At 39.0% G+C, this 16,712-nt stretch overlaps 2 protein-coding genes across 4 annotated transcripts; both read right to left on the bottom strand.

The window, feature by feature from the left end:
- Positions 1 to 2,219: 2,219 nt before the first annotated feature.
- On the bottom strand, positions 2,220 to 4,323 carry LOC103701079 (uncharacterized). Its single transcript, XM_008783035.5, has 2 exons — positions 3,649 to 4,323; positions 2,220 to 3,192 (listed from the first exon to the last, which is right to left on the bottom strand). Exons 1-2 carry the CDS (start codon positions 4,177 to 4,179, stop codon positions 2,389 to 2,391), a joined length of 1,335 nt encoding a protein of 444 aa, XP_008781257.2. The 5' UTR covers positions 4,180 to 4,323; the 3' UTR covers positions 2,220 to 2,388.
- A 4,933-nt stretch (positions 4,324 to 9,256) lies between these two features.
- On the bottom strand, positions 9,257 to 16,649 carry HCF244 (NAD(P)-binding Rossmann-fold superfamily protein). 3 transcript variants are annotated; one of them, XM_017841314.5, is made up of 8 exons: positions 16,290 to 16,649; positions 15,516 to 15,751; positions 14,733 to 14,831; positions 13,001 to 13,195; positions 11,228 to 11,320; positions 11,013 to 11,108; positions 9,924 to 10,064; positions 9,257 to 9,662 (listed from the first exon to the last, which is right to left on the bottom strand). In XM_017841314.5, exons 1-8 carry the CDS (start codon positions 16,453 to 16,455, stop codon positions 9,486 to 9,488), a joined length of 1,203 nt encoding a protein of 400 aa, XP_017696803.2. In that variant the 5' UTR covers positions 16,456 to 16,649; the 3' UTR covers positions 9,257 to 9,485. The 3 variants fall into 3 exon arrangements, with proteins under 3 accessions (XP_017696803.2, XP_088568715.1, XP_088568716.1); XM_088712589.2 differs by having other exon boundaries at positions 15,516 to 15,747; positions 16,286 to 16,649; XM_088712590.2 differs by lacking the exon at positions 13,001 to 13,195 and having other exon boundaries at positions 15,516 to 15,747; positions 16,286 to 16,648.
- Between the last annotated feature and the right edge of the window lie 63 nt (positions 16,650 to 16,712).

The following is a 16,712-nucleotide window of genomic DNA, read 5'->3' on the forward strand; positions in this document are numbered from 1 at the left end:
AATTAACTAGTTAGATACGGCCCTCCCTAGCCACAAACATCCACTAAAAATGTTCACTTTTTTTTTGCTTTTCTTGCAATTCTTTATTGACCTTGACTTTATTATACTTCAAGATCTCAATGGGCATTAGCTTTTCTATAAAAAAAGGAAGAAGAACATTGCAATGCTCTATTGCTTCTCAGCCCCTCTTGTTCTCCGGCCAACTCTCGATTGTTTGTCATGTACCATAAGCTACATCTCACACATGAACTATTCCCAGTTAAGAGTCTGTACATCTAGCCTTGATGTAAATGTTGCCCATATATAGTTCCATGTCTTTAAAATTTAAATAGACAAGTATTACCACCAAGCATTTGCTTGGATGGTACCATTCCACGTTCTCTTTTGTTTTTTTTTTTGTTTTTTTTTTCTGTTGTTGTTGTTGTCGCATTATGATGATGAAAAAAAAAACTCTAATATTTAAAGTAGCCTTTTTCCATGTAAAATGTATCATTGGAGTGTCATGAATCATCCATATTTCATATCAAACATATGGCCCTTATTCGCCTCTACATGCATTTGACCTATAAATACTAACACGAACACTATAGTTGAACATTCTATTGAACATCGTCATGCAAACAAACAAGCCACTTAACCATTGATGCAGTGTTGTGCAACTAGGTACACAATCACGATCCTCTACGGTGCTGCAGGATCCATCTACAGCCGCCATCAGAGGATGCATGGCCATTTACACAGTGTATGCCTGTATGGTACCATACATGCTCATGATATATTTATTTGATGATCATTTATATCTTAACGATGGGCATCAAAACCTGCACAGAACTCTTACGGCGCAGCCCGTGGGCCGTAGGGGATCCATAATGATAGGTCCCGAGCTCAGCACCAATCAAAACACGGGCCTACCTTACCTTTTCCCACGTCATGCACGTGTCTTGTTTTTTTTTTTTTGTTGTTGTTTTGGTAAATCATTCCCCTTGATTTTTTTGTCAACAATCATGTGCCTTGTTTTCTTTCTCAAGTACTCATGCATGTGCCTACCATAAATCACCTTCCTGCTCGAATATTCTAAGTCTACTACTTGCGCATCTCATCCGAATGCTTACTAAATAAACCCTCCCGGAGATCATAATAATAATAAAAAAAATGGTAAAACTCCTAGTGTGTAAAATGTGCTGGCGGCCGGGGCGTCAAAGCAAAGATTCGGCGTCAACTCTTACGATCTAGATGAGTAGATGCGTTGAAAGGCAGCCATTTTTTTTTACCAAAAACAAAACGAAACGAAACGAAACGAAACGAAGAAAAAAAAAAAGCGAATCCAAGACTGGGCGCAGGTTGCCTACGTCAACCATTTGGCCTCAAAACCGCCTACTTTACCTCTTTCTTCGCTCTGGGAACGAAGCGAGCTGGTTACCTACTCCTCTGGCGAGGAAGAAGCCCAACTCCCATTTTGATATCTCTCTTTCAACAACGATGGGCGCTTATACCTTCTCAGTTCGGCAACGGCAACCCATTGACAACGACGGTTTGCCGCATCCTATCTCAATCCATCACCGACCCGGGGTCCCATCCTTACCAAATTAAATCCAAGACAAATTCAACACCCGGTTTTTATAATCGGTGAGATTGGCTAGTATTCTGCACACAGCTACATATGTATGTTCCTCTATAATTAACTAATCGAATATTTGGGTGATGCAGGTGAGCGAGAAGGGACAGGTGAGCGAGAAGGGAAGAACGGAGAGTCATGCGAGAGAGGACATGCAGGTGAGAGAGAAATTTTACCATGCCGTGGAGCCTTTCACACACCACGTATTGCATGTATTTTTATTTTTTTAAAATAAATTAGTAAATATTAGAGAAAGGGTTATGGTTAACACATTCATACACTCTAACTAAGCCATCTCATGCACATAATCTTAACAACTATGGAGATATGTAAGATGGGGATGTAGGAAGTGGAAAATTGGACATCATGACGCGCCTATGTTAGAAACTTAGAATGGATGCATACCGTCCACTCTTAAAACATAATTAAAATGATCATTGGAATCAAGGTCGGATGTAAAATTTTTAAACAATATAGTTTAAAGATAAAATTTCGGTCGATCTAGAAGTCGGGTACATTAATTATCTCAATTCAAACATTGAATTCTTTTATTGGATGGGGGTTTAGATGGATAGATTGCGATCATTGCTTACAAAACTGAAAATTAAAATTAATAGCTTTTCTTTTATTTGGAAACAAAAAAGTAATCACTTTTTTCTCTTCTTTCGATATGAAGGACATATCGTTGTTCTTTAATTTCTATACAAAGAAAAATGAACAAAAAATCTATACCGTAAAGAAAGAGACTACCAAACCTAGGTGCAGTACGCAGTTTAGGCAGTGACCAACTTCCTCGACGTGGAGTTGAACCAGCCCAAACCTAACACACATATTTCCTCAGCCGGCGGCGCCGCCCAGCTGACCGTTCTTCTCCTCATGGCCTCGAAGTCCTCGATGCAGCGCTTCACATCCATCTTCATCACCCTCTTCCTCTCCGCCGCCGCCTCCTTCCCAGCCACCTCATCGAATATCTTCTCCCACCCCTCCTCCCACCCGCCGGCCGCATCGCAGAGCTCCAGGCTCCCATTCCTCCACTCTGTCCAACTCCACCAGCGGTCCAGCTTCTCCGCCACCTTCTCGACGCATGGGCCCATGCAGACCGGCCGGCAGGGCCGGCACTTGGCCCCGCTCAGCGGGCCCCGGCTCCCTATCGCCGCCACCGGCACGCCGTACCTCCCCGGCGGGAATCCGTACCGGCGGTTGCTCAACACGCAGAACGGCAACCGCATCTCCCGAGGCACGACGTTGGAGGTGTCCAGCTGGGCATTGAAGGCGGACTCGGAGTTGAGCCCGCGGTAGCCGGCGGTTTTGAGGCGGGGGAGGAGGGAGAGACGGGAGAGGGCGGCCGTCGAGGTGTACCGGTCGCCGACGCCGAGCCGGTCGTTGAGGCCGCCGTATTGCGAGCCGGGGGGGACCAGATAGGAGCCCCGCTCGAAAGCGGCCGGCTCGAGCGGGCCGGACCAGTAGCTGTCCACCCTCGTCCGCACGATCCAGTCGTAGGTGAAGTTGCCACGAGATTCGTGGGATTTTATCAACTCCAGGCAGCCTTCTACCAGGTTGAAGTACTGCAACAAACCCTGCAAAATAATAACAGAAGCTCGTTCAATTCAATACCATGATCAAATATCGCGGAGAGTTCTCCATCTATTCTACAAAAATATTCAGAATGACCACGAGTACATTAGATGACAGCCTAGAGCAGTAGCAACATTCTAATTTGGCAGACCCAGATGGAAATAGTCTTCATCAAACCAATTTAAATTAGCTTTTTAGATCCAAAATTGCCGATTGAAATATTCAATTTTATTTCAAGCACATAAAAAATTAAACAAGAAAATTATACTGATAATATTATTTGATCAAAAAGTGACACGATAACAAACTTAAAAATGAACATATATTTATCGTAAATGCGTATATGGTTCGAGATTCACTTTATTATTTTTAAGGAAAAAAAAACTAAAAACTAACATGGCTTGGCTCCCAACAGAAACGGAGGGGGAGAGGTGGACGGGCGGGAGAGGGGTCTCCACCTGGATGCCGTTGGGGGAGTCGCGGGCGGCGAGCACCTGGGTATGGGACTCGGTTGGGGGGATTGGGGCGGGGGAGAAGATCCGAACGCCGGCGATCCTCGGCGCCGACTTCAGAATAGAAAACTTGTACGCATCCTTATCGAGCGGGCTGTGGAGGAACAAGTCGGCATCCGGGTACTCCCTCAGCAAGTTCCTCATGATCGATGGCCCCGTGAGCTCAAACCGCCTTGCGCCGCCGACGAGGCAAATCGCCATTCTCGACCGTTCCAGCTCGCGCTTCCTCGACTCAAGAGGATCATCTGAGGAGGAGAAGGATGACAGGGGTTGGGAGGAGGAGAAGAGGAGGAGTTTGAGAGGAGAGCTCCGGTTCATGGTGGAGTAGGTTATGGTGAGGACGAGGAGAAAGAGGAGAGGGGTGAGAAGAAACGGGAGGGACCTCCATCCTCTCCATTTATGGACGGCGGCGGCGGCGGCGGCGGTCGCGGTGAGGTGGCCCGAAGGCCGCGACTGGTGATCGCCACCGCTCCTCATATCATGGCCTCCCGGGGAGGGTGATGGGAAGATCTACTTAGAGAGGGATGGATTAGGGTTTGGAGGGGGGAGTAGAAAGGGCACGGTCTTCGTGAGGAGTGGAGGGGGGAGGAGAAAATCCGAGAGATACGAAGGCATAAATGGGGGCGTGCGGAACGCGCGAGAGGTTTTGGCAAGCCGGAAACCGGGTCGGATTTGCGGACGATTTTGCCCCCCGACGCTGGCGGTTGCCGCCGAGGCTGAAATTAACGGCGGTTACGCCGTCTCCGTATCACACTTTCTAATAATAACAATAATAATAATAATAATATTTTTATTATTAATTAATAAGTTATTCAGTATTACAAATTCTAACGTTCCATATTTCCCTGTAAAACGAATAATGATCGTTAGTTGTCTTTCAAATGAAATCTTCTAAAAATTTTAATGTAAATAATGATCTAGATAGTTATGATGCTAATTTTTATTATTTTTATAATAACACTTTTACAATGATTAGTATTAACTTTTTTCCCTCATTCCATTATTATTATTGTTGTTATTATTATTATTATTATTATTATTATATATAATATATTTATTATTAAAAAATTTAAAATTGAAAAAAAATAATGGCAGTTAAAACTTAAAACCGTTATAACGGTCGGTGAATCACGAAATAATGCTGTTTGTTGGAACTTTGTCTGGCAAGGTGGAGCCTGGGATTGCATTGGTCATTTTGAATATTTTGCCTTCTTTTCACCCCAAAAAAGAAAAAATGCCTTGGGGTCCGCAATCGTAATCGGAAATTTCGAAGGAATCTTTTAGGAACCATTGCACCTGACACGTGCCCATAACTTGTGGTGCTGCTTCTTTCCTTTTTCGTGATGCAGGATGACTTGTTTTTTTGTGCACGTAAGATGACTTGTGGTTTAGACGACGGGAAAATGGCAACATGGGAAGTTAACAAATATGCTTACAAATGATAAAAGCGCTATCATTTTTCAACATGGGAAGCTATAAAATCCTCCAACAATATGCTTACAATTTTATGAAGAATTGATTGCCTATATAATAGGGCAGAATGTGAATCGTTGCACTTTTATGTATCCTAACAAGATGAGTGGCAAAAGAAAAACAACTATTTTACAATTTTTAAAAATTTAAAATACTAGTAAAGCGCAACTCCATGCCTGTATTGGAAGGACCTACATCTCTCCACTGCTTAAATGCCATGTTACATATCCAAAAATAAAATAAAAATGTCTCTCTCGTAGAATTTTTCTTAGCTTTTTTATATCATATACATTGTATATATATATATATATATATATTTGGAACCACCTTCAAGATCTCAAGAGAAGAAGCATTTGCATATTGTTTCATTGTAGAGGTCCCCAAGGAGTTTCTATTGTCACTTATATGCATATACATACATATATACATGTATACATATATATATATATATATATATATAATGGTATTTACTTGGATCCTAAATTAACAGAAAGAGTAGATCATCTATCAAGTCATTGCTCAACTCTGTAGTTCGATGATAATACATAGAGATTGGGTACCATTCAGCTGCCAATCACAAATTGCCACAAAAAATCAATAAGCTAAATAATGACAACATATATGACTTTCTATATTTTTCAAACATTAAAATTGGATCATCAATTTGCACAACTGCCTTGTTGGGCTGCTTTCATTGTTCACTAATCTAGTCCATGTAGTTTTTATCTTAATTAGAAAGGATTCAAACATACTCTTGATATAAAAAAATTAGAAATAAAAAACATTGGATTCCAACTGTTTCCAGAAGTCAAAGGAGTCATTAGATTGTGCATGTGATTAATACGCTATAAAATCTACCAAAAGATCACCATGCCCCTTTTTTTTATTTCGATTTTATAGAAGGAGACCCAATTGGGACACGAATGAAGAACAAACGGTTCCCTTGGTCAGCATTCGAACTTGGTGGTGTTATATTATCACCTTGTTACTAATATATTAAAAATAAAAAGAGTAACTATTAGCGAGGGAAGCTTAATCATTTTATAAAATCAAAGTGGCGATGGCGACTTCACATGTATACATGTAATAGATTATGATACATCAAGGTTAAAAAGGAAATGGCTAGATCGAGGGATCAAGCGCTCATAAAAGAACCCATTGTTTAGCCATGGGATGATTTTTTTCCCCCTGAAGTGCTTTGACGGTTTCCACCAAAAAAATAAGTTCTTCAACGGGGAGACGTGCCCATGCACAAAATGTGCCATGCAAACACCCTTCCATTGGTTGGCTGGTTGCTCGACAAAATGCCGTGCAGGAACGTGTACCATTCTTTTATGGTTTGCTTTTTATCGTTTGACCTTCTTTCTTTGAATTGCGTGCAACATGCATTCCAGTTGCCTGAGATAGGCCGGGTGAAGATTCCTAGTTCTTAAGCAAGCAGCTTGTTAGAAGAGTAAGTAGGTACTGACCATTGCCTTAGTCAAGTTTGGTGGGAGATACCTAATATTAGTTTTAATATTAGTTATGTTCGCATACGACATAAATATCACAAATGTTTAAAAAACATTTCTAATGTGTTACAAAGGACTGGGGTGGCTTGTATTTTTCTAACCATAAAATTGGAGATCTGCAAGCACTCTGTCTGCACAGATCTTAAAATGGCCATTGTACAATCTTTAGGTGGTTTCATACAAAAAAAATAGTAAATTCTTCTTTTGCCTCACCTTCTTTATGACCCCGTCAATAACGGACATCTAGGTTATAGTTATTGAATTTTGACTTCTAGTGTTGAGTATGTGCAACAGCACGGTGGATGGATGTTGTCGATTATATATTTTTTTTCTTTGGAAAGAATTTATGTTATAAATATTGATTAACTACATTTATAGATTGTTATATCATAATTCATACTCTCTTTATTACACTTTGAAAGTTGATTGGTTTTTTTTTTTGGGTAAAATTGGATTTTATTTATGCCAATCTAGAGAAAATGCATATCAGAAAATAAAATGTGTGGAAAACCAAAAAGAATATCCCACACAGCAGCTATCCAGAATACGGCCTTGGAAGGTGACAGGTGATTAGGAAATTCACGGAGTAGAGAAATAATGGAGATTGAAACACATAGAAACAAAAACTGGCAACTTCACAGTTTAGAGACCATTCGAGATTTTCTGAGGACAAGATATTCCCTGTGACGCCAGCCAAAGAAACGAGCGAGAATGAGCTAATTTGACAGCGTCGCTTGAGAAAAAGGAATACTTGGACACCAACTTTGTCTAAAGGCACCCTCTTCCATCACCCTCTTCCCCGACCCCACCCAACCACAAGTGGATTCCTTAATTTTCCAACGAGCAGGGTGGTCTTCCTTGGGATGGCTCCCTCTTGCCGTGCATTGGAAAGTTGCGGCCATGCGATCACGACAATGTGATCGGTCCATGCAATAGATAGGATATCTAGCATCTACTTCAGCTACTGGCTATCATTTAATACATGAATGGTCATGATTGTGAGACTGAATCTCTTCAATTCAATTCCAAAAAAAGGAGGTCTGAATTTGTGAGGACCCATACGGGCGTATGTTTAGTCCCACATCGGTTATTCGCTGGGTAGATCTTGGATACTTATACAGGATAAAAAAATCCAAATAATACCTTCCGGCTAGCCATTTTGGAAGGAATTCTGCGTTGTTACAAATGGTATTAGAGCGGGTCCAACCCATAACCTATGTAAACTAGGGAACACTGCAGCACCGATCTATTGGGGTTGACCACGAGCTGATCTTGATGTTTGTTATTAGATTTGAATGGATTTGAACTCTTAGCCTGACGAGGACATCAGGGCTTGAACAGGAAGAATATGCGAGGATCTGTGTGGGCGTGTGTTTAGTCCCACATCGGTTATTCGCTAGGTAGATCTTGAGTACTTATACAGGATCAAAGAACCTAAATAATATCTTTCGGCTAGCCATGTTAGGTGAGATCCTGAGTTGTTATAAAATTTATTTTGGAGTGTTTAAAATGACAGCCTTGCTCCTTAGTGAATGATAAAATTCAAATAAAAGCCAAGAATAACATTCACTACGTAAGGATGCTAGAACAGAATAATGGCTATGTAATGGCCAAGTAAAATGACTATGCAATGGCTAAGTAAAATGACCATGTAATGGCCATGTCTTGGTAGTTAAGTAATGGCCATGTCTTGGTAGTTAAGTAATGGCCATTATTTAAATACCAATTGCATATGACATGCATGATAGGAAGCTTCTAGAAACCGTTATAATAGATTAAACTATGAATATGAGCACTCACCTCTATAGTCTACTACTAAGTAACATTTGTGCACTTTGACACTCTTCCCAAGGTTCCAATCTTAGATCCTTTTTTTTTTCTGCAACAATAGAATGGTGATGTAGAAGAGGTCATGTCATAAGGATGTAAGTCAACCTGAGCGAGCAAGCAGCGCATAGCTTGCTTCATAATCAAGATGCAGCTCATTTAGTTTCAAGCCAAACTCAAATTATTCAGAACGGCCGTTTGAGAGATTTGGTGATAGTCGGAGGTCTTTCAAGGCTTTCATACATCTATTTTGAGCTGCTTTTCATGTTCATATTTATTTAATAAATAAAAATAACTATAAATAATAAAATATGTATATTACTTTCTAAATTATATATGTGTGTGTGTGTATATATATATATTAATTATAAATAAAAATAAACTTTCAACTATAAATTTTTAATCTTTAAACTTTAAAAAATTATTTTTAACTATAGGTCGCGGAAGGATTTACTGATGCTCAGCCAGCAGATCCTTCGTCCTATCTCCTATCTGTTCTGCATTGGATGATTAGCTGATCAGCCACTGAAGAATCTGTGCTATAGAAAATGACAACAAACATTGAGCTAAATCTTGGCGCTAGTTCCTTGCTACAACCTCCAAAACCTTATCATTAATGGTCGGAAAAGGATGTGATGAGCCCCCCAGTGGCTTTCACTTTCGAATACTTTACCAGAAAAGTCTCTTGGCATTGAGCCGGGTGTTGATTGATATCGCAGTGCGAACTTTTCATCTTAATCAGCTTGAACAAAAATCCAGACTAATTTAATAACAAACAGTCAGTATTTGTAAACAAGTTAAGCTAGCTTCAGGATAAAAGGCGTTACTTTTTTCACAATCTTAATTTGTATATGCAGAATGAATGAACAAAAACTACTTGCACCATCAGGTCTTTTTGAATGGCTCAGAAGTGCATGTAGCTTGGATTTGTATGCTCTTTGAACTCATTGTTGTAGTGTGAACTTGAATTTCTCATAGATAAATATCTGTTTGTTTTGATTGTGCCTTTAGATCCTTCAGCTTCTTCAAGATATTGGCGAAGTAGTCCTGCAAATACTTTTCTAAAGTCAAAATGTCTTTCTGATCCACCCCAAGGAGATTATATGTTTCTGTCATGGGAGCCGAGAACACAGTGTCGCTTGAGAGGACCTGAAATTCCACCAATGGAGAGATTCAATGCATTAATCTGAGTGATTATTAACCCACAGATGTACTAATTCAGTCGAAGGGGATGGTCGGAGTCGGGGAGACAACAAAACTTCCTTACTTGACAAAAAAAAAGATAGCAAGATCAGCTTATTCTCAAGATGTATGTTTGTATTGTTACAACATTCTCTATTAAGTGATTGAAATTTCAATTGGATTCCAGTCAGTGCTACCAATAGATGAGAGACCGATATAGAGATTTACCTCTGAAAATGCCAATCGATCCGCTATATCGTTTGTCCACTGGAAACACCGAGTTAGCTGGCGAGTGAATTTCAGGACTGAAACAGGGACAGTGGTTATGTTTGCATCTTGCCCTGCTAGTCTTTCACACAAAGTAATCACCTGGAAACAAAAGAACATTCTTTAGATACTTCAAAGAGAAGAAATGGATCTTTCCCGTAAACTTTTTTAACACAGATCTGGTTCCCTGCTCGCTGTCACTCGAAGAAATATTCTACGACTTCCACTCTTCATGAACACCCGTTGGGCCTTTAAAAGATTGCATCTCTTCACTCAATCAATCAAAGATGATGGACATAATTTTTAATTTTTTATGGATGTGGCATAAAACAAGAGTTGCATTCCGTGACTGAGGTTTGGATAGGAACCAACAGAGAAGTAGGATTTAATCCAAATTCAACTTAATGAAATATGAAATTTATTGTTTAAGTTTGCAATATGATTATGGTGCTAATGTGACATATTTTTAATTTTGTACATTAAATCGATTATTTTGCAATGTCGCATAAGAATTTTTCTGTGCAAACCTTGACGGAAATTTCTATGCAAGATAATACAATATGCCTCGCATATTGTATTATCTTGCATAAGAATTTTTCTGTGCAAACCTTGACGGAAATTTCAGTCATCCTCTTGACATGTCTGAAATTCACAAGAACATACTAAATTCAATATGCGAGGCATAAATGACCATTAAAAAGGGATTTTTTTTTTAGTATTCCTACATAATTACCGGTGTTGATATATCAGGCCAGGTCAAAACACATATCAGGATTCGAGTCATCAAGCTTGGACAAAAAACTTTTTTGTTTTTTCTCCTCTCCTTAGTCCACCAGCCCTATTCTTCAGCCTAAGCATGGAAACTCTCGTCTGCTCAGCCTGGACCTTTAACACCCTGTTTAGGGACATATCTATTTCTTGAATTCATAACTTATAGTTCAACTATAAGAAGAGAATGGAATCAGAGCATATCATAGACCAGTTGATATAGATTATGTTCGACATTTTCAATGATTAAGGTCCTGGACAGTATACTAGATCTTTCATTACCTCTTGGGTTGTCCATGCACGAGGTCCAGCAAATGTTAGGAGCTTCTTGTCAACTTTCTCATTACGCATAGCCATAAATGTCAGTCGAGCTATATCCTGGAATCAGCAAACAGATTTATTAACCACACATGGAAAAAAAAAATCTATCTTCAGGAAAACCAGTCCAATGATTTCTACAGTCAAGACAAACAAGAATTCAATAAACAAATAAGAACCTGGGTATCCATGTAAGCGATTCGAGTTGGGGCATCAGTTCCCCACACAGACTTCTCTTCTAGTATCGGCACAGCATACTGCCCAATTAGGCCCTATTGCATCATGCAGTGATAACAAATAAACAAAACGACCAATTCATATAGACTTGAATACAGAAGACAGGAATAAAATCCATAGAGGCGGAGAACCTTCAAACATTACATGTAATGTAGCAAGTTCAAAGACAATGATAGGATATCCCTGAAATCTTTAACTGCCTTGACAGTTAATTTCAAGTGCTCTGGGGATATTCAACTCTCTTATAACTTTTTGACAGTTGATTCCATATGTAAGCTTCATCATGAGAATGGTATCATGAATCTAAAACAGGTCAATATCCAATCTACCAACAGTACTTAATGATCTGCAGGAAGTGCCAAGATATTTTATCTCTGCAATCTTCAGAATCTCAGTTTATCTCTGTCAAAATGAAAGGCTTTACTTTTTACATGGTTGGGTTATCTAGATATCTGAGTCAATAAATCACAAGCAAGACATCACAATATCAGCTGACATAGTAATAAATAGGATTAACTATCATTTTAATCACTAATTCTAATATTTAGTGACTTAAAAATAGTAAAATAAATTACATTTTCTCAGTCAATACATCAATACTATATCCGCTGATATCTTGGATATATCAGTTTATAGTATATGGACTAAGGAAAAAAGATCTGAATGTTTTACTTCTATTGTATCTGTCTGATAGTTATAAGAATCTTAGCCAAGATCTCAGTGAAGATGAAAACCACATGCCTAGTCGGCTAGTCATCTAGCAGTCTGCAAGCCAGAAACAGGGCAGGGTACCACCTGTTTGGAATTGCATGGTTACAAAAAAATAGCAGCATAGATTTCCTTTTTTCAAAAGATAGTAGAATAGTTTTTCATTTAAGTGAAGCAATTTTTTTTCCTTTTAAGAAAAATGGAGGGGAAACCTCGCCCAATTCATTAAGATAACGATCTACAAGAAGAAGCTAGGATAAACCCCACAGAGAATAGAAGAAGGGAGGAACAGAGAAAAGAAAGAGAAGAAGAGAGGAAAGATCAAGGGAAGAAAGAAGAAAAGAGAGAGAAACAAAAGAGAAGAAGAGAATAATAACAACTCAATCCAGAGCCATCAAGGGTTCCCAATGCTGAAATTGTGGGCCGCATGGGAATCCAACCTAAACTTCATGCTGGAGCAGAAGCATCCCAAATAAATGAGCTTAAGATGACAAAAAGGCAAAGCTTCATCAACCATCCAGAAGCTTGACCTCGACCATAAATCACAAAAACAAACTTCCCCAATAATAGTAATGTCTAACCAAGATTCAAGAACCACAGATTGCACCCTCAACACTCAAACCTCCTACGGTCCCAAGCCCTTTGGGCGCACAGAAGCTTTTAGGCCTCTTCGACATTACAGGATATTTGAAAAAACCAATAAAGTGGGTTAAGTTAAGCAAATTTTTGAATGTTGTTGCTTGCACCTAACCTTCTGCAGATGATATAGTAGATGCAATACCATTTGAAGACCTGTTGCTTTATGATCAGTACTTCATTTTACGATCTTCAGTTTAGTGCCTTCTTTATCCAGTTAGTTTTTTATAGCTATCCTTCCATACTTTTACATGGATTTTAGGTGAATCAACTTGAGTTTAAATTTTCTCTTTGATATACTATTTTCAACTTTTGTAGTCAAGTAAACCTCATTCAAGACCATGTTCAAAATATATGTGGATGTGAAATACCTGCATGAAACCACATAGCCTAATAATGATGTAGTTTAGACCAGAGTCCTGAAGAAATTTCTCAGTGCAGTGCTTGATTTCCATTAAAGGAACCTCGGGATGCTTATCACAATTGTGGATGGAATAGAATACATACTTCTGAATGTCCATGGCTTTTGCACATTGTATGAGAGCAACTTTTCCTTCCCAATCTACCTAAATATAAAAGTTGATCAGAATGGGCCAAAGCCAAACAAGTGCCAGTTGATCCTTAATGAAATAAATGAAAGACAATTAACAACAGGAAAAAAGAGATAGCTACTGGGTGTATAGTCTAATGTACACATGGAATAAGTGCTTCTACGTGCATCCAAGCATGAAAAGCCATATATTATGTCATAATAAAGCGCTCGATAGGAGATAACAATAGAAGGATTTAGAAGAATTGAAGTATAAATAGGTTGATAAATAAATGCCTTAAAACTGTTTAACCCAAAAGAAGTGATTATAAGAAAGTAAAAAATATTGAATTAGTATCCTCAGGAGTGTCAGTTTCTCTTAAGCAAACTTTTCAATGGAATTGTGCAAATGATGCTTCACGATTCTTACATACTCACAGAAAATATTTTATAAATCATATTAGCTATATAATTTCCTTAAATTATTGTAATAGAAAATCTACAGTAAACTGCACCTATAAATGGAGCAGCAGCAGTAGTCAACCCCAACTCATAAATGGCCAAACCCTAAAATTGTTTTTATGTGTACCCTGAACAAGATCTGCAGTGCCTTGGTTCATGATAAAATTTGTGCTTTTCCATAAGTTTCATAGTTGCTTAGTTTCAATAAGAATATGGACAAGCATTAGTGCATATAGAAGCCTTATGTTCTGGAGGAGGATTTATCAGACCTCCATATGATGGTCATCTTTCAGGACTCATAAGTTAATGAGGTATGAAATTTTGTCAGATTAAAAATCAAAGTTACTATAGCTCTAGACATTCAAAATTTTCCCAGATCTTGTCAAAATTAACAGGAATTGGATGCATTCATGATTCATGGGACATACTCTGTCCTCACAATGTCTTAGAAGCTTACTTTGGACCAGTCTAACTACAAGACTTTCAGTGGAGTTTGGGTTGAAATGCCTGAAAGAACTTGCATTACGATTCTCTCATATAACTGCAGGTAACATAAGACCTGAGAAGCACAAGATGTATTTGTTTGTCCAACGAGAACCATTCGTACATTCTTTGTGGGTAAACAACCAGATAAGTAACTAAGACAAGGTAGAGAGAGAGAACAAGAATGCATCTAGAGACTAATATTCCAAAATTCAAACTTTGGATAGTACCTATACTTCATCAGAACCAAGGGCTGTGGCTTGTCCACATCCTAATAAATTTCTTTCATCAGTCATTCCATTTGCAGGCAACAAGTGTCCAATAAGGAAAGAAAATATATTTGAGATTCATCTATTAAGACCCTCTTTCTTTTCCATGGATAAGATATGGATATCAAAGGACTAGCTTACACAGCTAAGCACTCATCAAGATTCAAGAGAAAGGCCCTCTGTAACAGCGGACCAGAAAATTAAAAGGTCTATATTATATAATGTTTGTATCAAATGAAAAATCATCATTTATATGTGTGATATTGCACATGGATGTGGAAGTAACAATGTCTCATAAGAAAGTTCTTTTCAAATGCTTCTAGAGAGCTAAGAAAATAGAGGTGAGCATAAACAAAGTACCATGCGGATAGGCTCTTCTGGCCGTCCTGTTGCACAATCAATTACTGTATGAATACCAACAAGAGTTGCAGGTATAGTCTCTGGTTTGCTGAGATCGGCCTGTTCAAAAAGTAGAAAGGTGCACACTTCAGCATGACTTTGAGAGATAAAAAAGGAAGGGCAGACCTCACACGAAATCAAGGGAAAATGTTAAACATTCAGTTGCAGCTGATAAACAAGCAACTAACAACTAATTATTCTTCATAGTTCATACAAACTGAAAAAAAGAGCATGCACATAAAGATTGCATGATATGTATGTAACATCCAAATGGGGATCAAGTATGCTGGTGTAAATAACCAGTTAAGTTTTCAGGTAACCCTTACCTTTCCAACCCATGATTTAGATGATCCGTTTCCCACCGAAATTGTTTGCTTGACAAATATATGTACAAATAGATAAGCAGGTTCGCTGTAAGAGTGCACCTGAGCTTACCCCACATAAAATTAGGCAAAAGATGAACCTCCACAATTTATTCATTTAGCCTTTCCTGTGTTTTCTCAACAAAAAGCAAAACACATTTCTGGACACCTAAGTGCACTATAAAAATACAGCATATTCAAGTTTGCAAAGGTTGTCAGTTTAAAATATAAATAGGTATTACAGGTATAATTACCTGGATATATAATGCCAATAACAAGCTTTTAAAATATCAAGAGGGTATTGCTCTAGTATCATTGTATAGAACAAATATAAGAAAACATTCTGATTTGAAGCAGAAAACATATAAAACTTGAAACATACATTGACAACTGTAGCACCCCAGTCCCGAAGGAAGTCAGCAGGAGCTGGCCGAGGCCTTACAAGACATCTAACATCATAGCCTTCATCTAGCGCCCTCCTAACAACCTGCCGACCCAAAGTTCCAGTAGCACCAACAACTAATATACTTGTTGGCCTAACAGGTGTTCCTTGTGATATACTTGTTGCAGCTACAGTCTGAGCATTACATGAAACCTGTAATGGCATATAATGCCTGCCTGAATAGAGTAAAAGAGTCGAGTGTAAATGTCTGAACAGAGCCTTGGAATTGCAATAGAGATTCCACAGATTAAGTTTTGGATTGCAATCAGATGAAGGACATCCGAAAACTGAAATTCAATAATGAAACAATGAAATGACTTTTAATAAATTGGTGAGTCCCTCCTCATCCCTCAAAAAAAAATAATGGAGCCATCAAATGAAGAATCTTAAGCATCATGCAACTAGCACTCCATGCACAGCCAGAACTATCTTCATGCAAAAGGCATAAAGAAACCTTAAATTTTGCAACAAGTTCAACATATCAGATTCTTGTACTCGCCAGGCATCCAATTAGAGACCCTATGAAAAGAGCAGTCATACTTAGCTAATCAAAATCAATTGGTGAAAATAGTATGCGCATCTGTGCACTAATGATTCTACAAATGGAATTCCAAGTAGCTGATTTGTTCTACCAATGCTCGAACTCTTAATTAACTCACAAGTTGAGCAATAAATAAAACAAAAAACAGTAAAAAAAAGATTTTTTTTACTCGCCTGGTGAAGAAGAGGAGGAAAGGGAAGGGAAGAGGAGGTCGGCTTGGAGTTGGACCGGCGCTAACGTGCGGCCCCAGGAGAGGGAGGGGAGGTTGGCGCGACGGCGGTGGTGGACGAGGCGAGGGGAGTTGAGTTGGGGAGGGAGAGAGCCGAGCCTCGAAGCCATTGGTAGTGGGAACACTGCTTTTGTTATCCTCTCTTTCGACTTGCCGCGTCAAGTGGATCGAGGCTGGTCGCGTTGCTGTCCGGCATCCGGCGGAGATTTGGAGTAGAAATCAGAAAGAGCGAGAAAGAGGGGAGTAGTGGGTGGGGAGCGGATGGCGAGGCGAAGCAGTCGACTCTATTCTGCCACGTCGAACCGGAATGGATCATGCAATTGCCAACTTGGCTTTCTTTATTTTATTTTCCTTTTCACAATTTCAT

This window comes from Phoenix dactylifera, chromosome 16 (genome assembly GCF_051530095.1).
Source record: "Phoenix dactylifera cultivar Ajwa chromosome 16, Ajwa_hap1_PhDact_Kaust_v1.1, whole genome shotgun sequence".
Classification (NCBI taxonomy): Eukaryota; Viridiplantae; Streptophyta; class Magnoliopsida; order Arecales; family Arecaceae; genus Phoenix; species Phoenix dactylifera.

What these genes read in the sequence shown, in the direction of transcription:
- LOC103701079 (XM_008783035.5), bottom strand. Translation starts at nt 4,179, where the DNA reads ATGAGGAGCGGTGGCGATCACCAGTCGCGGCCTTCGGGCCACCTCACC. An exon ending in ACTCCCCCAACGGCATCCAG is followed by an intron (nt 3,193 to 3,648) that starts GTGGAGACCCCT and finishes ATTATTTTGCAG; the next exon opens with GGTTTGTTGCAGTACTTCAA.
- HCF244 (XM_017841314.5), bottom strand. Translation starts at nt 16,455, where the DNA reads ATGGCTTCGAGGCTCGGCTCTCTCCCTCCCCAACTCAACTCCCCTCGC. An exon ending in GGGGTGCTACAGTTGTCAAT is followed by an intron (nt 14,832 to 15,515) that starts GTATGTTTCAAG and finishes CTTTTTGAACAG; the next exon opens with GCCGATCTCAGCAAACCAGA. An exon ending in GGCTATGTGGTTTCATGCAG is followed by an intron (nt 11,321 to 13,000) that starts GTATTTCACATC and finishes ATGATGCAATAG; the next exon opens with GGCCTAATTGGGCAGTATGC.